The sequence below is a fragment of the Brachypodium distachyon genome, chromosome 2 (genome assembly GCF_000005505.3).
Source record: "Brachypodium distachyon strain Bd21 chromosome 2, Brachypodium_distachyon_v3.0, whole genome shotgun sequence".
Taxonomy (NCBI): Eukaryota; Viridiplantae; Streptophyta; class Magnoliopsida; order Poales; family Poaceae; genus Brachypodium; species Brachypodium distachyon.
In genome coordinates, this window is record NC_016132.3 from 51,604,967 (window position 1) to 51,626,042 (window position 21,076).

General features: G+C 46.2%; 2 protein-coding genes and 1 long non-coding RNA gene across 3 annotated transcripts; 2 read left to right on the top strand and 1 right to left on the bottom strand.

Moving 5' to 3' along the window:
- Window positions 1–38: 38 nt before the first annotated feature.
- Window positions 39–2,599, bottom strand: LOC112270867. The gene is made up of 2 exons (XR_002963403.1): window positions 956–2,599; window positions 39–301 (listed from the first exon to the last, which is right to left on the bottom strand). It is a non-coding gene; the product is annotated as an uncharacterized LOC112270867 (long non-coding RNA).
- A 6,674-nt stretch (window positions 2,600–9,273) lies between these two features.
- LOC100836431 (probable GMP synthase [glutamine-hydrolyzing]) lies at window positions 9,274–12,151 on the top strand. Its single transcript, XM_003564355.4, has 5 exons — window positions 9,274–9,989; window positions 10,109–10,166; window positions 10,247–10,330; window positions 10,429–10,564; window positions 11,509–12,151. The coding sequence occupies exons 1-5, from the start codon at window positions 9,395–9,397 to the stop codon at window positions 11,776–11,778; spliced, it is 1,143 nt and encodes a 380-aa protein (XP_003564403.1). The 5' UTR covers window positions 9,274–9,394; the 3' UTR covers window positions 11,779–12,151.
- Window positions 12,152–15,073: 2,922 nt separating this feature from the next.
- Window positions 15,074–17,600, top strand: LOC100836742 (metacaspase-4). The gene is made up of 2 exons (XM_010234154.3): window positions 15,074–15,641; window positions 16,425–17,600. Exons 1-2 carry the CDS (start codon window positions 15,293–15,295, stop codon window positions 17,360–17,362), a joined length of 1,287 nt encoding a protein of 428 aa, XP_010232456.1. The 5' UTR covers window positions 15,074–15,292; the 3' UTR covers window positions 17,363–17,600.
- Window positions 17,601–21,076: the final 3,476 nt, after the last annotated feature.

Sequence of the window (21,076 nt, forward strand, 5' to 3'; positions counted from 1 at the left end):
AGACACATTATACCCCTGATCTCATCTGACACTTCTCATCATTCAATTTTGCTCCTTAATTAAAAAAAATCAACAAATATTACAAAGGTTTTAGCATGGTGAGTTCTACCATTGCATTTCAGTGGATACTTTTAAAAATCAACAAAGAGCACTCTCAGTTACAATTATATCATAATACACACTGCAACACCACTATATCTCCTCACTTTTGTTGATTTTCTATGCATTGTCCACTTCAAAAGATTCGATATTTGCTGATTTCCTATCAACTGAGCTTCAAGAGGTTCAGTATCCTCTCGGCCTACAAGAAAACAAACTCATACGTAACTGATTGGTACAAGAAAATGAATTAAACCCGACAAGCTATATCAACATGAATGCAAATTGTGATCTTTTGCACAAACCTACAATAGAGTGACAAAATAAGTGCAAACCATCAGCGCTGGAACAACTTCTCCGTATACAGGCAAGGATTTCATATTTTACTTATATGTACAGATAAATAGCATCATTAGCCAAACTAGATAGTGGGGGATTCAGAATTTGCCTACATTTATCAAGAACAACCGAAGCTGCCTTTTTATGCCAAGCTAAAGAACAATCTAGATTTAGCAAGCATAAATAATTATGGTTAGGTGATCAAATGATGTTACAGAAAAGTTTGCATCCTCAAACAATAGTGATCAAACAAATATTAACGAGATACTTTTTAATATAGGAATTTGAAAAAAGCAACTTTGAATTGATACTTTCTTAAAAGTAAATATAGCATAAACTATTCACCCAGAGGTATTTCACAATATATTTTCCTTAAAGTAAAATAGGGCAATAAGGATAGTATTTTACGCTTGTGCTGGTTACCATCCTTACACTAATCTTTTCCTACATCTTTAATCTACAATAGCTGTGTAAAATTCGGAAACAGGTACATAAGAGGTAAGGTTAAAAGGTATACTTAGTACTGGCAGTTGTTCAGGTTTTCAGTCTTAACAGTGCAGAAGGCAGCAATCACCGCAACTCAAAAGATTTTTGTATCAGCATATCTATGATTGGTTCCGTGATTACTCTGAACACGGGATTCGCTCACATTGTTGCAAACAAAAATATTTCCAGAAGTTTAAGCCGCCGACAACTCCAGAAGGACTTCGACACTTTCACAATCTTTGTCCATTGGAGACTTTGGAAAGAGTGCAACGCCAGAATTTTCCAACACGAAGCAGCCACTGTGGAGCGAGTAGCTGAGCTGATCATTGAGGATCTCCGCGCCTGAAAAGCTGCTGGATGTATTGAGGCCTTCTGATTTGTCCTTCTTTGTAGCTTGTTTGCCGTCAGATGTTGTGTGTTTAAGATGTTACGGCGGCAAGTTGTGTTTTCAGTGGTGGTGTCTGTAACAGGTGTTTTGCCCTGTTCCTTGTAGGCATCGCCTACTCTGGTTTCTCCCTGTACTCTGCCTTTCTTTCTTAATAAAAGTACGGTCTCCAGCCCTTCGACAATGCCTGTGAGTTGCATTGCTCAGGAAACACAGAGGTCAATAAAAGGAGGTAAGCAATCAAATAAGCACGTGCGTAGAAGCCGATTTTAGTAATCTGACACCCTTCCAAGACATAGTGCAGGGTTAAAGTAGACGATGAGACTAGAAACTGAACATAAGTAAAGTATTCCAAGAACAGTATATTAAGTACAGCACTGCTAACTAATGGAGACATGGAAACTGAAAAACCTAGAGCTACATTAGCTACTCCCTCCGACCGGTATTACTTGTCTCAAATTTGCCCAAATACGGATGTATCTATGTGTAAAAGCGTCTAGATACCTGTAATATTTCGACAAGTAATTCCGACCGGAGGGAGTATTCAATTTGGACCGCATGAAAACAGTAATAAAGCTAGAGACATGGAACATAGATCACAATTCATGAAATTCATAAGCACTAGTAACTAAACATTAATGTCCCTGCAACGTACATGGATTCTTGGCTGAATAAAGCTTGAAAAGGATCAAAGAACGATCAATGACAACGTCTGAAACGATGTTCATGTTAGTACTTGATGTTGGTCTGGACGGCAGTGTAGTGTTCCACTGATCTGGCCGGCACTTCCGTATCCTCCATCTGAAGAAATGTCTACATTAGCAAGAGAACCGCAAAACCACCAACCTGGGTTTTATATACTGAATTTTTGCCAAGGGAAGTGCCGAGACAAACAATTCCTAATTAACCAATGGCACTGCGACCAACCAACAGCCCAGGCGCAAAGAATTCCTAATTAAGAAGTCTATGTTTGTTGCAGTAGAGAAGGAGAAGAAAAACAGATCTCGATGTCTCGTCGCTGCCGCTGGAGAGGAGGCGTCGCCGGAGCCAGCGCCACACACAGCGGGAGGAGGAGGAATGTACGGATAGCTGGGGAATGACGGGTCGCCGGAGAAGGACTGGCCACCGGGGAGGCGGGGATGGAGGAGTTTCTCCGGCACCGCCACTCCGCCGCCGGGATGCCGCCGCCGCTCGGCTCGTGAAGAAACGGTGCGGACGGACTGACAGAGTATTCTTTTTTTTCCTTTTTTTTTCTAGCGAGCGAGTGCATCGAGTCCACGACCTACTGCGGTGGTTGTGCCACATAATTATTTGCGTCCCTTCGTAGCCACGTGTTTGGCATTTTCTCTTTTCTCTGTCTTAGTTAATTAGACAGCACGTAATTAAAAGAAATATATTAAATGAAGGAGGGGACATGTGTGTGGGTGTGAAGGGAGGCATATACTTGGGGTGGCACCGTGTGGTTTGGCGTCCACGTCCCCGACGCGATGGATTGAGCTAGATTGGGTCGGGGAAAGTCTCCATCCCAACCTAACAAAAACATAGAATCGGACTGGGTAAGACATAAACCGGATTTGATTAGGTTAGTTTTGTATGCCGGACTTCGTCGCATCTTTTTGGTTGGGAAGCGTCTAACTCGCTAATGACGACGCTTCGTCTTTAAGAAGGTTTTCCGGGCTGGTATTCTCCTGGAGTACTCGTTTGTTAGGACAGAGCATTGATGTAGGTTCCTCTTGTCCCCTCGGAGCGGCGAGGTCACGTTGTCTTGCCGTCCATGCACGACGACGAGTTATGGTGTTAGATTTTTCATATCCGTATGGGAGCATTGACAACGGCACGTCATCAGCTCGTTCTTGTAGTGATCTTGATCGGTGGTGTAGGAATCTTGATGTACACTTCGTATTTCTAATGAACCTTATAATACATCTGAGTCCTTTTTGACAAAAAAGAAATTACACTTTAACCATTCTACTGTATCTCTCGGACCTAGTACCATTGTTTGTACAACGGCAGGGATGCAAGACATGAACCTGCCAAAATTAACTCGACATAATATCACGGGGCGAACTACTGGTACAAACCGCGAGTCACAGCCCTCGTCAGTACCGAATGAGATCACCCGGCCCAGACATGGACCAGCCTTGCCCCAGTACAATGTCGCCCCGTAGCCCTGCAACGGCTATTCAAGAAACTGTGCAATCCACCAACCTGGCGTGAATGCGGGCATCCCGCGTGCATCCACCGGGTCCATTCATCTCGAGCCACAGCGGACGGCCGGCGTGCAGCGCCCACGCACGTTACACGTAAACCCCAAGTCCATCCCAAAGTTCCCAACCTCTGTAACAATTGACCCCGCATCGGCCGGCGCACCCTCTCCCACCCAACACCGAGCCAGCAAAGCTAGCCACCGGCCGGTGCACACACACACAAAAAAAAAAAAAAAAAACACGACGGGCTCGCTTCATGTGCCTGGCCGGCCTCCGTCCCTATCCCTCACGGGGTAGCTCAGCCTCAGCTCGCTCGGCACGGCAGGTGGGGCGCGCTCCCGGCGCTTTCCCTACAAGCTTGGCATCGGAATAATGGGGATGTGCCGGGGGCTGCACATGCCATGTCGCCCCGGCCGGCTGGCCCCGGGTGATTGACTTGCCCGCCCCCGCGCGCGTTCCCGGCTCGATCGGCCCGCCAAAGTTAGTTGAGGGGATTTATGCGCGTCATGTATTCGATCGTGCCGGTGTTTCGTTGTATCCGTGTCCTCGCGCGCCCTTCCTTTGGGACGTAGTTTTAATTCGGATCCGAATGACCCGATCGATCGGTCCGTGAATGAATTGTAGCGGGAAACGTAGAGTACAGAGTGAGTGGTGACGATGGTCCAGTCTAATGAGTTGTAACGTGGCCCCGTTCTTAGCTATGTTCCGATGCGGTGAGCGAGCTAGCCTAGCCATGTTAAGTATAGCAGAGGCATGAAGCTTAGCTCATGTGGTGTAGTACTGTCGTTGGAAGCCAGCCATTTCTGTTGTTTTTGTGGTGCGTCCAAGCTACTATGTTGTACTGAAACTGAACTAGTGATGAAAATATGATTGGTAAAGGCCAATAATCGACCGGCCCATTTCTGTTTCCTTTCATCACGGGTTCATGCGACGAGGTACGTTGTATTGATACAGCTACAAGCTAGCGTATATACGAACGTTCCTTTTCTTTTGGGTTTGGCAATTCCGATCAGAGTATGGTTGCTGCAGTCACGCGTTGTAATGTTCCCCGAATGGTCTGTGGCGACTGAATGCGTGATTAACAGATTTGTGTTTGCGCGCTACATTTAGCAGTGTACCCCCTCCATAAATCACTGTACGCTTTCCAGGAATCTTGAAAGCCTGACATGCACGCAGATTAAGGCAGAGATGTCGTCAGCTGAAAAAGGTACCTGACAACCTGAGGAGTACTCTGAGTTTGATAGGTATCCAAGGTTCCATCTGACCATTTTGACTGGCTACTGTATAACGGAGCCCGTAGATAGAACGTGGCAATAACATAAATAACCAATCATAAATATCTTATAACTCGGCATGGACGCGCAGGGCCGAATCAGAAGGTCAAGCTAGCGAGAAGCTGCATGCTTGCGTCAGGCCAAATTGACCAGGTTCATGCAAATTAAGCCGGACAGAATGAGGGGTACGTTGCTTATGGACAGGAAGCACTAGCAGCATCAGATGGTTGCCCGGCCCTCACCTTATCGTGTAGGGCAAAGCAACGCATGGCGTGCCATAAGGTTCATGCATGCATTCCCTGTTAGATTCGATATATATCTCGATCCGCATGCAACATGTCCGACAGCCGTAAACAATGGTGCTGCAGATCACCACACGCATGACAACATCACACGCGCGTAATTCCTAGCTAACAGTCTCGTTCACCGGCACTTGTGCAAAGAACATGGCTTTTTTCTGTGTGCTCAGCAATGGAGAGATATCAATTTGTAGAATCTTATCAATGATGCTCTCACTGTTGCACATTAGCACCAGTCAAGAACTCATGCAAGATAAAAATAGGCGGATAGAACCAGAACCGCACACCTAGAAGAGTATACGTAGCTTCTCCAACCACCAGATTTGGCGCATCAGCCCGGCCGATCATTCATCTGAAGCCATGACATCGTAATTTCTATAAGGCCAAAGCGTATCCCCTTAAACACGAGCGACTCGTGACACGTACGTACGGGCAATCGGGCATTATCTGCCCGGCCTAACCTTAACGCACACGCATGTGCTCGCCGTATCATGCCAAACGAGGCGATCGACCGACGATCGACGGCCAGTACGTACACGGACGGAAGCAAGCAAACTAATTAATTAAGCTGGTTGGTTGATTCCAAATGATACTACTACTACTACTACGTCGGTTGCATGCCGAGCGCTCGCCCTGGCCGGGCTTTGATTAATCAGCGGCCGGGTAATGCGAGCCTCGGGCACAATGATTTGTCCATCACACAACTGCTGTGATTGGGACCAGTACAACGGCGACGCCTCCATTAATTTCCCGGCCGGCCGGCGATGCGAGGGGGAACAATGCTACGTGCATCTCCTAAATCCTAACCGACGGATGGAAACTGGATCATTGGGATCGGATGGAGAGAAGGGATTAATAAGGGAATGAGCACAAGATTCCTTTGCCAGCTCGAAAGAGGGGCGGGAGAACGTGGGACGGGTCGGCCGGGCTCGCTTGCAATCCTTTTCTTCGCCCCCACTCGAACAGCCAGGCGTGTGCTAGGCTATTGGCTTCTTGTCGGACCGGTTACAGGCCACGCACTACCGGCAACAATCATACGCACGCAAGCATCGAGCTAGCTAGTATAGGATACTTCCTGCCGATTCCAAGTGGCTCCAACGTGAACACGTACACGAGCGTGATTTTTGTCTTCGTCGTCTCTCTGCCACATTACTTCGTACACGTATGTACTCTCCGGTTCCTGAGCTGACCGGGTACGGAACACATGGATGATTTTCTGCAGCAAGCGGTGTACGGACCATGATTGAGAAGAGGAATGCCAGATCGAATGCAGTGAAATTAAACTAACTAGCATGGTGGCGCGCGGGCTATGTCCGATAACGTTTATATATGTTTATAATTATCTTGCACGGAGAAAAAGAACTATGTGTGTGGACTATTTCTATTGTGGGTGTGGCTGTTTCTCAATCGATTGATTTTTTTAAACAAAATTAAATCACAGTCGACGCATATATGTTATATTATTATATTTTGAATTAAAATTTGAATGGCATCCTCACTCTGGTATCTCCCACGTGTTGACGTTAGGTTAAGATCAAACGGTCAGCACGTCGACTTCTCTATAGGAAAACCGTTTTATTATTTTGCTTGGATACAATTGTAGCATATATATGTTATATTATTATATTTTGTAAGTATCTTATGCATTGAGATAATCCTAATAGATGTATGATGATTCCCGTTGTCCATGGTAGTATTTAAAATTTTACTACCCCGTATATGTTTAGAAGAATGACAATCATGTTTTAGTTCAGTTATTGTATCATCCAATATGTAAACGTTAGTTGGATATAGCATTAGCTTATTAGACCATTCCATCATTGACTTAAAAAAGTAAGTTATTATTTTTCACATTGTATTTTACGTACACTTTTTTTCCACAAATTAGAAGTAGAGCGGATTTTTTTGCACCTAGGTGCAATTACCCAAAATCTGAGTTATTAGATCATGTCTTCGGATGTGCCCGTTATAGTTCCTTTGCAAATATAATACATCTTCTATACGTACACTGCCATATACATGACGGTAGGCCCCACTCTCCACCTGCTTCCTTGTCCCTCCTCTCTCTCCATCAAGTGCCGTTGCGCCGCTCGCATTTGCATCGGGACCGTGCATTCCTTACTTCATCAGCGCCGGTGGCGGGTACAGGACCGGGCACAGATGTGATCTGCTCGTGCTCGCCAATGGGCGGGGAGGCTCGTATGGGAGGAACCACGGCTGAAGGAACTTCTCGCGCTAGTCGGTCATGGTCTCGCAAGCTTCTCGCAAGAGGCATTGGCGAGCATCAAATATACTCCTACTCCTTAATATTCTCATGATATCATGTCGTAGCATATATATCATCTAACGTTGTATGTTGCGTTTCACACCCATATTTGACTTTGTTAGCATATTGGACCTACCGCGAGCAGTGCATACACATGATTTATACCATGACTAGTACATTTTGAAATATAAACCATGACCAATCTCAAAGCCCAACACATGGAGACGATTCGGAGTGAGAATGCACACCGTCGCAAGAGGCATTTCCTAGGTAACATTTATGTAATCCTAGTGTCCCTTCGTCTCTCCTTTTCTTGTCCCACTCTCACACAACTTCTCTCATTTTCTCTCTGAATCTTGTATAGTATAAATTCAAATCCCGTCACCCTGGAGTAAATCTCTCTCTCTCTCTCTTCCTCCCTCACCAAACCGGTAACGCTTCCCCTTGCAATTTAATTTCTCTCAACAATAAGGAAGCAGGTGTGCAGTTGGACAGGTGGAACGGTCGATGGTGGCTTCTGGTTTGGCATGCTCCACCTTAATGGAGGGAGTAATATAATTTGGTACTTCCTCCGTCCAACAAAGGATGTCTCAATTTTGATTAAATTTGAATGCATCTATACAACAAGTCATATCTAGATACATCCAAATTTTGACAAACTTAAGACATATTTTGTTGGACGGAGGGAGTACTAAATTCCCGACTAATTATGGATGGGAGGGAGTAATTAATTTCATGTAGTCAAACATGATAAGTGAAATAGAACAATGGACAGCGCCAAAATCTCCAAATAGCATGATATATTTATCCCAAAACTGGATCACTTGACGATGGTTGGGCAAGCATGCCTAACACGAACATAGCACGTAAATATCTGTGGAGCAGCAAAAAAAAACTTTAACGAATCATACTGGCATGGTGGTGCACTGGACGCATCAATTAGACTATGAGTACAGTCAAATTAGTCCATGTCCTCGTTTAGACGTGACGACCCGGCCGGCCGGCCACTCGACCGCACGGCACCAGAATTCCGAATCGAATCGGTCCTCGATCGCAATTTTAACGTATGTAATGTAAAACAATTTCTATGACCATTAGATTCCAGATCCAACGTCCAGAATAATTGAGTGATGTGGATCAACGTGGAGCCTATATATAGATTGAGTGCCTCTGTGGTCTGTACTGTACGTACATCAGGACTAGATGGACGAAACTTGAGTTTGATCAACTCGTGACTTTGGGTAGATTAACTAATTATCAGTACGTAGGTAAGTCGGTCCACACCCTGTCTTAAGCATAGTAACTTGCACCAGTTTGGTCCCGGACTCCTTTTTCCCCGCTATGATATGATCTAGTGGTGTCTAGCCCATATGTGGGTGTAATTTTGTACTACTCCGTACTGTATTAGTGTACGCACCCTTTGCTTTCTGAGATAGTGGTTTTAAGTCCCGTTTAAGTTTCATCTGTCAGCTGGATTTGATTCGATCATTTTGCAGTGTTCATCGCCCCCTGCATGGCCAGCTCTGTTCGTCCATATTTCATCTGTCAGACTGGATGGTAGTACAACTTTTCCAGAAAAAAAAAACCCTACAAGAATCCAGGCAATCAGCCCAGTTGAGAGTTGACCAATCCCAACTGATCCTTAAACACTGCCCATGCCTTTCGATCGATCCAACAGGAAAACTAAAAAAGAACATGTTAACCGTCACGGCGTCATTATTTGGCTCCAAAACCCCAAAGCATGCATGCATAAATATACTATCAATCACTGAATCTCAGACTTTTCCTCACCTGTGACCTGTCCTTACTCCTCACCCTTCCACGCCACCTCCCTCGCTCGTCGATCGCCTCACCGTCCCTACCACCTTCCTCTTCCTTTCCCGGCCGAGCTCCTCTCCCCGGCCGCTTATATATACCACCTCGCTTCCCCGCAACACAATCCACCGCAGTCCTTCCTCATATACATATCTCAAACCAGCTAAAGAACCAAGAGACAGACTGACCCCTCTCAAGCAATTAATCTCCGATCCCCAGACAAAATGTGCAACTCCAACGTCAAGTCCGCCGTCGCCCAGATCGACGGGCGCCCGGTCCTGCAGCCGGCCGGCAACCGCGTCGCGGCGCCGGAAGCCGCCCGGCCGCCGCTCAAGAAGTCCCTGCAGAAGTCGCTCTCCATGCCCGCTTCCTACGACAACAACAATGCTCCGACCACTGCGACCAAGAACAGCAGCGAGCTCGCCCGCGCGGCGCTTCACCTTCTGCCGCCAACAGCACCGGCAAAGGCGGCAGGGGTCAGCAAGGCGGGGGCGGCGGCGGACAAGAACAGGAAGGGCGCCAAGAAGAGCGGCGCCGCGGTTCTGCCGCCGGTGGTGACGTTCGCGTCGCTGGAAGCGTTCGAGCTCGCGGGCGCCGGCGCCGGCCCCGGCCCCGCTGGGAGCATCGCGGCGGCGCAGAGGGAGCACGTCACGCAGGCGCAGGCGCAGCGCAAGATGCGGATCGCGCACTACGGGCGCACCGCGTCCTTCTCCCGGGTCGAAGGCAGGGTCGGCGCCACCGCCACCGCGACCCCCGCCGGGCCCGCCGTCGTCGCCGCGCCGGACGAGAAGCGCTGCAGTTTCATCACGCCCTACTCAGGTAAGTACGACGGACGAACGAAGCCACAAAACAACGGTTCAGAATTTCTAGTGATTCGCTGCTGTTACGTACGAGTGCCACCGTTCTTAACACGATTTTGTCTTTTGGCACGCGAACAGACCCCGTGTATGTCGCTTACCACGACGAGGAGTGGGGAATGCCCGTGCACGACGACGAGTGAGTTCTCGCCGCTAAATCCATTTTCTTGCCCAGGTCCTAGTAGCAACAGTTGCTCACATCTTTTTCCCAAACGACAGGTTGCTGTTCGAGATGCTTACGTTGTCCGGCGTGCAAGTCGGGGCAGACTGGGCTTCCATCCTCAGGAGGAGACACATCTACAGGTTCGGAACTGCAGAGAAACCCCCATTGCCCATGCCATGCTCACGTGCATTCGCCGCAACGTTTTTGTGCTGATTTCGTATTGCCTGGTCACAAACAGGGAGGCATTCTCCGGTTTCAACGTGGATGTGGTCGCTAAATACACGGAGAAGCAGATGGCGTCAGTGAGCGCCGGGTTTGGGCTGGATTTGGGCACCATCCGAGGAGCCGTCAACAACGCCTGCCGGATCCTCGAGGTACTACCCGCTGCGCTCAACCCAGAGTTTCCAAACTTGTAATTTTAATCTAGAATATAAGTATATATAGTATTTGCACTTCTAACTGAGATTACCTCTGACTTCTGTAACAAGCTCATCCCCGTCAAATTTACACTCAGAAATTTAGACTTGGACTGTCCAAAAACTATCTAGACAGCAGTAGTTATTACTTATTAGCACCCATTTTCCATAGCTTAAGTTTTCTGTTATGTTTTAACGCTTCCAATTGATAACTAGAGCTGACAATATAACAGTGCAACTTCACCATTAAAACCTTAGTAAAAGGATAAAGAAGGCCTAATGAGTGAAGGCCTACGAAATGAAGTTTCAGTTAAGTGAAGGCGAAGTCTAACAGAATCCCTGACAGCTTACACCACCGTGGTAGACAGCTCAATCAGCAGCCGGCAGCCGCAAGTGCCCTTTAATGACACCACTTTGCAGAAGCAAAGGAGTTAAGTGCGTCACAAAAGCTGGGTGGTACAGCCAAAAAGAGCGAGAGTACATTTCCTAGCCGGAAATGATGCTCATAGTACTTCTCATCAAACTTTTGGCTGAAGCTCTGCTTCACAAGGGGACACGGGTAATTAACTGCGCGCACAATATTCTCCCCAACTGATTGGAAAAGAGTGTTGCACACGACGTACGAATCGCTCACAATTATGTTAGCCTAACTACCAATCAACCACTGCCTTCTCTAAGCAGTGCTGGTAGTACTTAGGTTGATGACGCCAACTATCTTGTCAGTCAAGTACGTACACCGACCACACGGGTATTTAACTTGTACTACAGGAGCATTATATACATGCACCAACTACATTCTATGTACGTACAACTAGCTTGTTGTTATGCAATATCCTAAGGGATTAGAAGAATGTACAAAATCTAACGATGCGTTTGCCTGTGGAATGTTATTGGATGTGCAGGTGAGGAGAGACTTCGGGTCGTTGGACAAGTACGTGTGGGGGTTCGTGAACAACAAGCCCCTCTCGCCGGGCTACAAATACAGCCGGAAGATCCCCGTGAAGACGTCCAAGTCGGAGTCCATCAGCAAGGACATGGTCCGGCGCGGCTTCCGGTTCGTCGGCCCAACCGTGCTCCACTCCTTCATGCAGGCCGTCGGGCTCACCAACGACCACCTCGTCTCCTGCCCGCGCCACCGCGTCTGCTCCTCCCCCTCTTCCTCCGCCGCTTAATCCATCTGACGGCCACCAAATACCCAACAGTATCGATCGCCCCCGGAAAAAGAGAGAGGAAAAAAGATCTCGATGAAACGACATGCGAGATAGCTAGCCTCATGGCCTCAAGTAGTAGTGTATACAAAGAGTGTTGAAGATTTGCGCGTGTGTGTATGTGTGCTTGGTCGGTACTGTAGATTACCGGTCCCTAATTAGCCAAGAGGCTTTGCTTACTCACTACCAGTTGGTGCGTACGTACTTACATGTGACGGGGTACTGCTACCATTGCTTGGTGTATAGTCATTTTGTGCGATTGCTGTACAGTTGTGTGTTGATCAGGTAGGTGCGTGCACGTGGTGTGCTAGCTTTGCAATTGGTGCTTTTTTTGTTCTCTCTCGAGTCACGATACGAAGGGGATCATTAGGAAGGGTGGCCGTCGGGGCTACCCTCGTGCATGTGGCTCTGATTAAAGCGAGGGACGGAAAGAGCAGGAGGAGCACACTCCGCACAGACAGGCCATGTGGTGTCGCGGGCAAGCGCATGTGTGTCCGTGAGAGATAGGAAAAAGGCCCGATCGACTCCTTTGGCGCATGTGATTCTGCAGCTCTCGGTCTTGCTTGTCAATCCAACGATCCATGCGCTGTGTTTGCATCATGGGACAGAGCCTCGATCATCTCTTCAAATACACACTTGTCAACTGTGTACAAGGTGTAGTGGTGTACGCTGCACGACTTTCCTCTAGCTGTTTATCTGGTCTCTCAGCGAGAATCTTTGCATGTGCTCCGCTAGCTTCTTTTTTCCCCTTTGTGGAATGGTTCCTCGCTTGCATGCGTCGGCTCCACCCTGCCTTCTTGCATATTATGTGGTTCTTGCATATATGTGCACATATCAATGCTGCGGGTGGCGGCCGGTTGGTTCTGCTTAGTTTGATGGTTTTATGATAGCAACAGCCTGGGGATGAAGGTTAGTTTTAGGTAGTTATATAGACAGGCCCAGTTCTTTGCAACTGACAAGCTTGCCATGATTGAGCTGGAATGCCGTTGGTCTTGCTGCTTACTCAGATTGGCATGCATAGATGGTGATACAACGACGGGCATGCATACTGATCGGCGTTTCTGTCATTTAGTACGACTACAACGGTTCATGAACGACTTCTGAGACGCAATTCTTCACCGACGTGATGTCATCCTCCAGTGTGTTTTTGGTAGCGTATCGTACAGAGGCAATAACCAGTTAGTTAATGATTTAATATGGCTGCAATGTGCAATCATCTCTTCAAGCACACAGCAGAATTGCATAACACGGGAGTGTAGTATTTTTCTTCCACGAGTCCGATCCTTTTCAGTCTGCACGTCTTCCTGATCGAAATGAGCGGTGAGAATGCAAATATGAAGGTTTCATTTTCCATTTCGTATAGAGGAAGATATTTTTTCTAGAAAATCTGATGCGTGGTGTAACGAGGAGAAAGTTCTTCACCTAACAAACGAGGAGAAAATTCAGGTAAAGAGTATATTTGAAGAAAGGAGCAATCATATATGATGGGACAAAAATTACACAACTTCAACTTTTTTGTGTTTTTCTATCATGTTATCTATTTCAAAGCCAAGTGATTCTCTTGTGGAAAGAAGTTCTTACTGCTCAAATTTTAGGATCTTGTTTTGCATTTCATTCTCCTGCGGAATTGCTACTCATGTTGGACTAGGTCCCTTATAGTGGACGGATGTGGACAAGTGTATCATTTTTTTTCATTGTTTCCCGCGAGGCTTCCTCATGGGCCTCCTCCTCCTTCTCCCCTGCCTTTTCTTTTTCGAGGGCGAACCACTTTTTCCAAAACACATAAGACCTCTTTATGATGTGAAACAAATGTTACATCCTCGATGAGAAGAGGTACTATGCTAGCTTAGGGAGAGCTAAACCAAGATCCAACTGGCTCATATTTTGCCAGATTAGCTAGTTCATGGGCTACATAATTTGCTTCTCTAAAACAGTGAGAGATTTCAAATTAAGAAAGATCCTCTATGATACTAAAGCAATCTTGACCGCCGTCGCGCAGAATGGCTGACTTCCAGAGGAAAGTGCCCGAACAAAAGCTTATGAGTCAGCGAAGTTTGAATATAACCCGAGGGAATCAAATAACGTAGCTTATGATTCAGCGAAGTTTGCTCGAAGTTGAACCCACCGAGTTTATTCTTTCCTTAGGCCTAGTTCGTAAATCCCACCCAGTTGAAAATGAAGAGGGAATGATAGGATTCCCCCTCAATTCTCTCCAATATCTGTTTGGAGTTCTGCAACCGAACGAGGCTTGATGATTAGAGATGAACCTTCCTTGAGCAACAAAGCTTGAATTGGTTGTCAAATCTATACCTATCTAAAAAGTATGAACCGTTCCCTTCACCGCGGTTTCGTCGTCTGTCAAACATCCTGAAAGGGCGTGGTGGCAAACTTGTAAATTATGTTGCATCAACCGTTCTCCCCCAATCTCTTCTCCTCCCGTCTCCTTGTTTCTCCCGCTGAGATGAGATCGAGTCCGCCGCCACCACGCCGCCGCTTGAGGAGAGATCTGGATCGAGCCGCTCCCTCTCCTATTCGTCCCCCGGCTGGCCGCTTGGTTCATCTCCCATCCCTTGCGCACGGAAAAACCGAGCCGCAGCACCTACGCAGTCCGTTGTGGCCGCTGCTTCCCCGTTCTAGGCTGCGGCCTGTCCGCCGCCGTCCCGCCAACTAGACGGTCCTGACCCGGGTGGATAATGCTCAGGACCTCACCGTGGCCTCCTCTCTGCCCCGTCGCCTCCTCCCGGCCGCGCCACAGCAGACAGTCGCCACCTCCTCTCGTCCGCGCAGCCGCAGCCGCAGCTGCCAACTCTTGTCCCCGTTTTGATTGGAGCAGGAAAAGAAGCCCCTCGTGCTGAAGAACTGTGAGTGTGAAGCCGTGTTTCTTCCGATCTGTGTTCAACCGACGCCTCAAAATGCTAGGTATGTGGCTAATCTAATCACTGCAAAAGAGAGAAATCGTAGAAATTACGTGAGAAATTTGCAACGTAGGTTACTAAGATGGTGATTTTTGGTGAGATTTGAAAGGGGCTTGCTTGCGTTGGCTGATTGCAACAGAGGTAGAATAACATCCATGACCTATTTAAAAGGGATATTTGGTGGTCATAAGAAAAAAAGCAAAGAATTGTTTTTAATGCATATCTTCGAACGTCTAATTTTATTTTGTTAATTTCAGCCAGCGAAAATAAAAAAATAGAAATAAATAAGAGCAATCGTGAATCGTGTACTCGTGTCGTGCCTAGCCGACGAGCTGGTGCACGGACGCGGACAATCGTGAGGGGCTGGCGCACCTGCTCCAATCCCGATCCTCCCATGTCCCCACCCGTCAGACCGGAAACTCCAATCGACGCAGCGCACCGGGAAAATCCTCTCCCCTGCCGACGGAAACCCGTACCCACTCGCCCTCGGCCTTCCCCATCAATCCACCGGCCACGCCGACCGACGCCACCGCCGGCGCATCGCAAGGGAGATCCACGCCGCGATGGGCCGCAAGCTCGCGCTCCTGGTGGGGATCAACTACCCGGGCACCAAGGCCGAGCTCAAGGGCTGCCACAACGACGTCGACCGCATGCACCGCTGCCTCGTCGACCGGTTCGGCTTCGACGAGGACGACATCCGCGTCCTCGTCGACCGCGGCTCCTCCGGGCCGCAGCCCACCGGCGCCAACATCCGCCGCGCCCTGGCACGGCTAGTCGGGGACGCGCGACCCGGCGACTTCCTCTTCTTCCACTACAGCGGCCACGGCACGCGGCTGCCCGCCGAGACCGGGCAGGATGACGACACGGGGTACGACGAGTGTATCGTGCCCAGCGACATGAATCTTATCACAGGTGCGATCGGGGGGCTACGATTAGCCTCGCCTGTGTTTCATGCGTATGTTTCTCCCCTTTTTACTGAAGTGATTGAGAAATGGTAGGATTAGCAAAGCTAGTTACGGCCTTCAGATATGGAACCAAGTTTGGAGGAGATAGATCGACGCCTATGTGATGTGGATCTGATTTAGGATTAATTCCAGCGCTGTCAATATCTTAGATGAACAATTAGATCGTTTTTTCTGTCGATGATTCATAGCTATGCTTAAGTTTTATTATGCACTTACGGCTCATTCATGAATTCATTCATTCGTTTTGCGATGCAGTAAGTTTAAGATGATCTTCACAAATTTTTGGCTTATTGCACCGATTGTTGGAGTAGGGAATGTTTTGCAGTTCAACTGCGAAACTGTTGGGGATAGGAAGGGAAACTGTTTCACATGGAACTGCTCACTGTGCACATTATCTGGTTGTACTAATTCCCAAGATCTTGTAGCTTTGTGAACTGGGTATATCAAATTTGTTTTGTTTTGGCAAAATGGTTGTTAGCATGGCAGGATTTGATTCGAGTATATTTATCAGTTCCACTGATGTCTAAGCGTAATCACAAATATCATGTGTGGTTAACAGAAATACAATGAAATGCAGTAAATGACTATCATGCTAATGCAGTCCTCATATAACAATCATGCTAATGCAGTATATGACAATGATACGGATTCCTTTTCACTTTAAAATTAAGACTAGTCCAGACACAGATTGTCACTTCTTGAAGTCCCTAACTTGTTGCTATCTGTGCAGACCAAGATTTCAGGGAACTTGTGCAGAAGGTCCCTGATGGTTGCATATTTACTATCGTCTCTGACTCATGCCATAGTGGAGGCCTACTGGACAAGGCCAAGGAGCAGATAGGTAATAGCACCAGGCAAAATCAGACTCAGTCCCGCGAATACGAAGAGCGATCTGGCACCAGGAAAAATCAGACTCAGTCCCGTGAATACGAAGAGCGATCTGATTCTGGGAGCAGTTTCCGGTCCTTTCTTAAAGAGACTGTCCGGGATGTATTTGAGTCTCATAGCCACCACGGGCAAAGTCAATATGGAGGTGAGGACCAGGATGAGGCATACTCACAACCAACTGGGGATGGCCGCACCAAAAACCGGTCGCTGCCACTCTCCACACTTATTGAGATGCTCAAGGAGCAAACTGGGAAGGATGACATTGAGGTAGGATCAATCCGGATGACGCTGTTCAATGTCTTTGGGGAGGATGCCAGCCCAAAGATAAAAAAGTTCATGAAAGTCATGCTTGGTAAGTTCAATGAAGGCGGATCAGGTCAGCAGGGTGGTGTCATGGGCATGGTTGGTTCCCTGGCTCATGAGTTCCTGAAGGCTAAGCTTGAAGGCAATGAGGAAGAAACTTTCAAGCCAGCGCTAGAGCAAGATGTTCAGAGTGCTGGTGAGGTTTATGCCGGGACTAAGGCTTGGGCACCTAACAATGGCATCCTGATCAGTGGGTGCCAAACCAGCCAAACATCAGCAGATGCAACCACGCCGCAGGGTTCTTCTTTTGGTGCGCTCAGCAATGCTATCCAGACAATTCTTGCAGACAAGCACGGAAAGATAACAAACAAGGATCTTGTTATGAAAGCACGTGAGGCGCTGTCCAAGCAAGGATACACTCAGCAGCCTGGGCTTTACTGCAGTGATGAGCATGTTCATGTGTCCTTCATATGCTGATACATGGATTGATAATGTTCTTTCTTTTTGTGTTGAGCTGTGTACGAGAGGTTACGGTTTCCCCATGCTCCCCTGGTTTGTTGTGGTTATGTACTTATCTCAAACTACTATGATATTGAAATATATCAATACTGAAATAAGGATTCTCGTTAAAACTTTATACACCTTACAAAGTTGTATTAAATCAACGACATTTATTATGAATCGGAGGGAGTAATACAGAATAAATAGTACTCAACTCATGAGTTTCATCCTACTTCTCTAATATGTTATCACTCCATACTCCCTGTTGTTAATTGTTATCCTAGTGTAGTTTGATTTTTTATCCATTTCCATTTTGTAACTGTTATTCTAGTGGCGTTAGTTTCACATAAATCTGATGCTAGTTCAAGTTTTGCTTGCCTACATGCATATGCTCTTCAAGAATTCAACATATATTTCCCTACAGAACTTAACATATGAGTATACAACCGAAATCAATCTCCTCCCATTTTATTTGATGAGATACGAATACAGGAACATAACCACTGTTTGTATCGAGTTATAAGACGTTGCTGGCAGTTCAGTTTGAACTGCAATGACGTCTTATAAACTGAAACAGAGTGTAGAATTACAGAACCAGAAATCAACAAGACCGCAACGAAGCATGCAGGAGATTGACTGAAGCGCAGGCACGCGGCGCTCCATGGAAGAGGGCAGTCGATCCAGGGCTTGGCTTCCATGGAGCCGTTGGCCCCGCAACAATCGGGGAACCGAGGACAGCAGTAAGGCGGCCCTTGAAACAGCGTGCTCACCGGTCTGCCCTGCACTGTCCACGGCGAAGCCATCATCGCTAGCAGGCAAACCTGCACCACGATGAAAACAACGAGGACACGAAGGTTGTCGATCGACATCGCCACGATTAGTGTGATAAGAAAGGCTGATAATATGGAATGGCAACTAGCTTTTCTTCCACGGGTTTCTTCTTGCGATGGCAAATCCTCCTATTTATACAGCGCGGACGCCTGACAGTCGCATTTCCATATATGTACCAAATACGTACACCTGACCTGTGTCCTTCCAGACGAGCATGATCTTTTTCTGAGTAATCACCGGGAGGACGAGCGAGAATTAATTAGGCATGTCTACAGCACATGATCGATGACGTGCCAGAAATCTTTTTTATATGGTGCCAACTAATGAAGAATAATTAGCTAGCGATACAAGGTAATTCCTCCGTCCAACAAAGTATGTCTCAACTTTGACAAAATTTGAATGCATTTATATACTAAGTCATGTCTAGATACATCCAAATTTTGACAAAGTTGAGACATCTTTTGTTGGATAGAGGGAGTATTATTTTCGATCCATATTAATTATCACAACTTTATATAGATACGATGTATCTATAGCCGTTTAAATGTGTAGGTTCGCTCAATTTTAAAAGAACCCGCAACAAATAAGATGGAGGCCTGTGAAAAGGAAAGAAAAATGCTTCTAATGCGAACTAGCTGGATAGTTGAATTGCTAGCCATTCTCCTACTCCAAGGCTCACATTGAAACCACGCGAGTTTGAGGCTTGAAATCTCTTACTCTAAGACTCCAAATTAACTTAAAATCGTCGATGGAAGACAGTCAAAAAGTAACAAAACGTCGCCAGGTTCCATCTCCACGATTGAAACAGCACCGGTAAAACTGAACCGAGTTTGGGGATAAAAACGTACTTCTGTCACTGTCAGGCCAACTTCTAAGGAAATTATTCGAGCTATTCTCAGTGCTGGGAACTGCGTACTAAAAGACTAAGACGGTTTTGCTTGTTTATCTGGCGCTACGGACGCGCACAGATGACAACACTTGGTTAGAATCACAAACAAAACCATACTTACAAACAAATAATCACAAGACCTCTTCCCTTCAGGCAATCATCAGGCAATCCTACATCATCACACCACACATGAATACTTGGCCGAGAGATCTGAATTCTGAAACAGTATGCTCTATGCTGACACATGGTGAACAGGCGAAGAGACGTGTGACAACAGTAATTACTGCTAATAACAGGAGGAAATAGCCAAGAGTCAGCAGCCGTGCGACTCAGCGACTGACAGCAAAACGACTAACAAAGGCAGAAATAACCAAAACATCAGCAGACAGAAGAATCCAGGCATCGAAAAATAATTCAGGGCAAGCGGATAACTCTTCCTCGTAGACACACACTGCAGATGCCTGTTTATTCAAAAAGAGAGCTCGGTGGTGGGAGCATGGGAGGAAATGCATGCTGTGTCATCCTCTTTTTACCTTCCGACGAGTAGAACAGAATGCCATTTCAGAGCAATAAAGCACTACGTCGTCGCTCACATGGCGAAGTGCATTTCTGAGGCATTAACAAAGTGAACAGCACAAACATGTTATCTACTGAAACTGGCCACAGCTCACATATATTACAGATCTGAGTGATTTAATACCAAAAAATGCCCTGTTATTTCTTATCTCTTGTATTTCTATTTCGAGAAAACCAACCAACTATTTTGGTTTCTGTAGTTTGTTTGGCTTTCCAAAGAGAGATTGCATAATGGGCACAAGGAATACTCCAGTCTCCGACCACCACCATGATGAAGAATTAAATGTACGAACCACTCTACAATCTACATACTACATTCTTGATGGACGTGAGTTCTAAAGTTTCCATACAGTCAGTAAGTTCAATAACCTTAATTACTGAAACAAATATGAAGAGCAAGAGAACAACAATAAAACATTATTGGTTTCATCCAAACCTTGGTGGCAATTGTAGCATTCTTGTAGCCTGTTAAATATAATTGCGTAAGCCATCTTCACAGATCTCTTTCAGTCATCGATAGTTGCTATTTGTCTTACGGTATATCCCACCCCACACCATTCAGCCTTTTTGGCTGTGAATGACAAGAAGGTCCCAATAACACCTAAAAGGCTCTTGAATATATAGAGTTCAACCAAGCCTACTTTGCAAATGCATAGCATGTTTTAGTATTGCAGTAACAAGAGAGCCTATTTTGCAATTGCAACAAGCTTTTGCTTCCTACTCCGGGATGAAAAGAAGATAATGAAGATAACTCTTGATGATAGCAACTTGTAACATGTGTAACAAATCAAGAACAATGGCATCACTGATAAAGAATGAAGACAAATTGCACAATGTTTTGACCAAAGTTGAAGAAGTTAATTTTTACTATTTCAGAAACATATTCCAATAAAAGTAAGTATACAAACTGAAAGAAATGCTAGTGCTTGTCTCACTCTCTACTCTTCCTATTTTACTCCGCTTCTTCCCTAACAATCAAATAAATATACGCCTCTATTAGATAATTTTCTGGCTAAATTCTAAAACTTATAACAGTGACCAGTCTTTTTCTAACATCAACATAACAATGCAATTTATCTCCCAAAACTCCCAAAGAAATTCTGATCATCTCCAACCCTGATTATGCAAATTGCTTCTGAATTCATCATAAGCATTCATAGTATCTTGAAGAACAAGCTCATATAACATTGCAATCACCAATTTTACAATATTGCTTTTTTTTCTAAGCCAATATAAAACCCTCGCATGATAATATATTCGACAGAGCAAGAGTACGAGCAGCATCAAACATGAACTCCTCACATTAGTAAAGAATAAATCCATCACACAATGCTAACCTCCATTCTTACACTAGATCACTAATCATAGGTCAAGGATCCTAACATGTAACACAG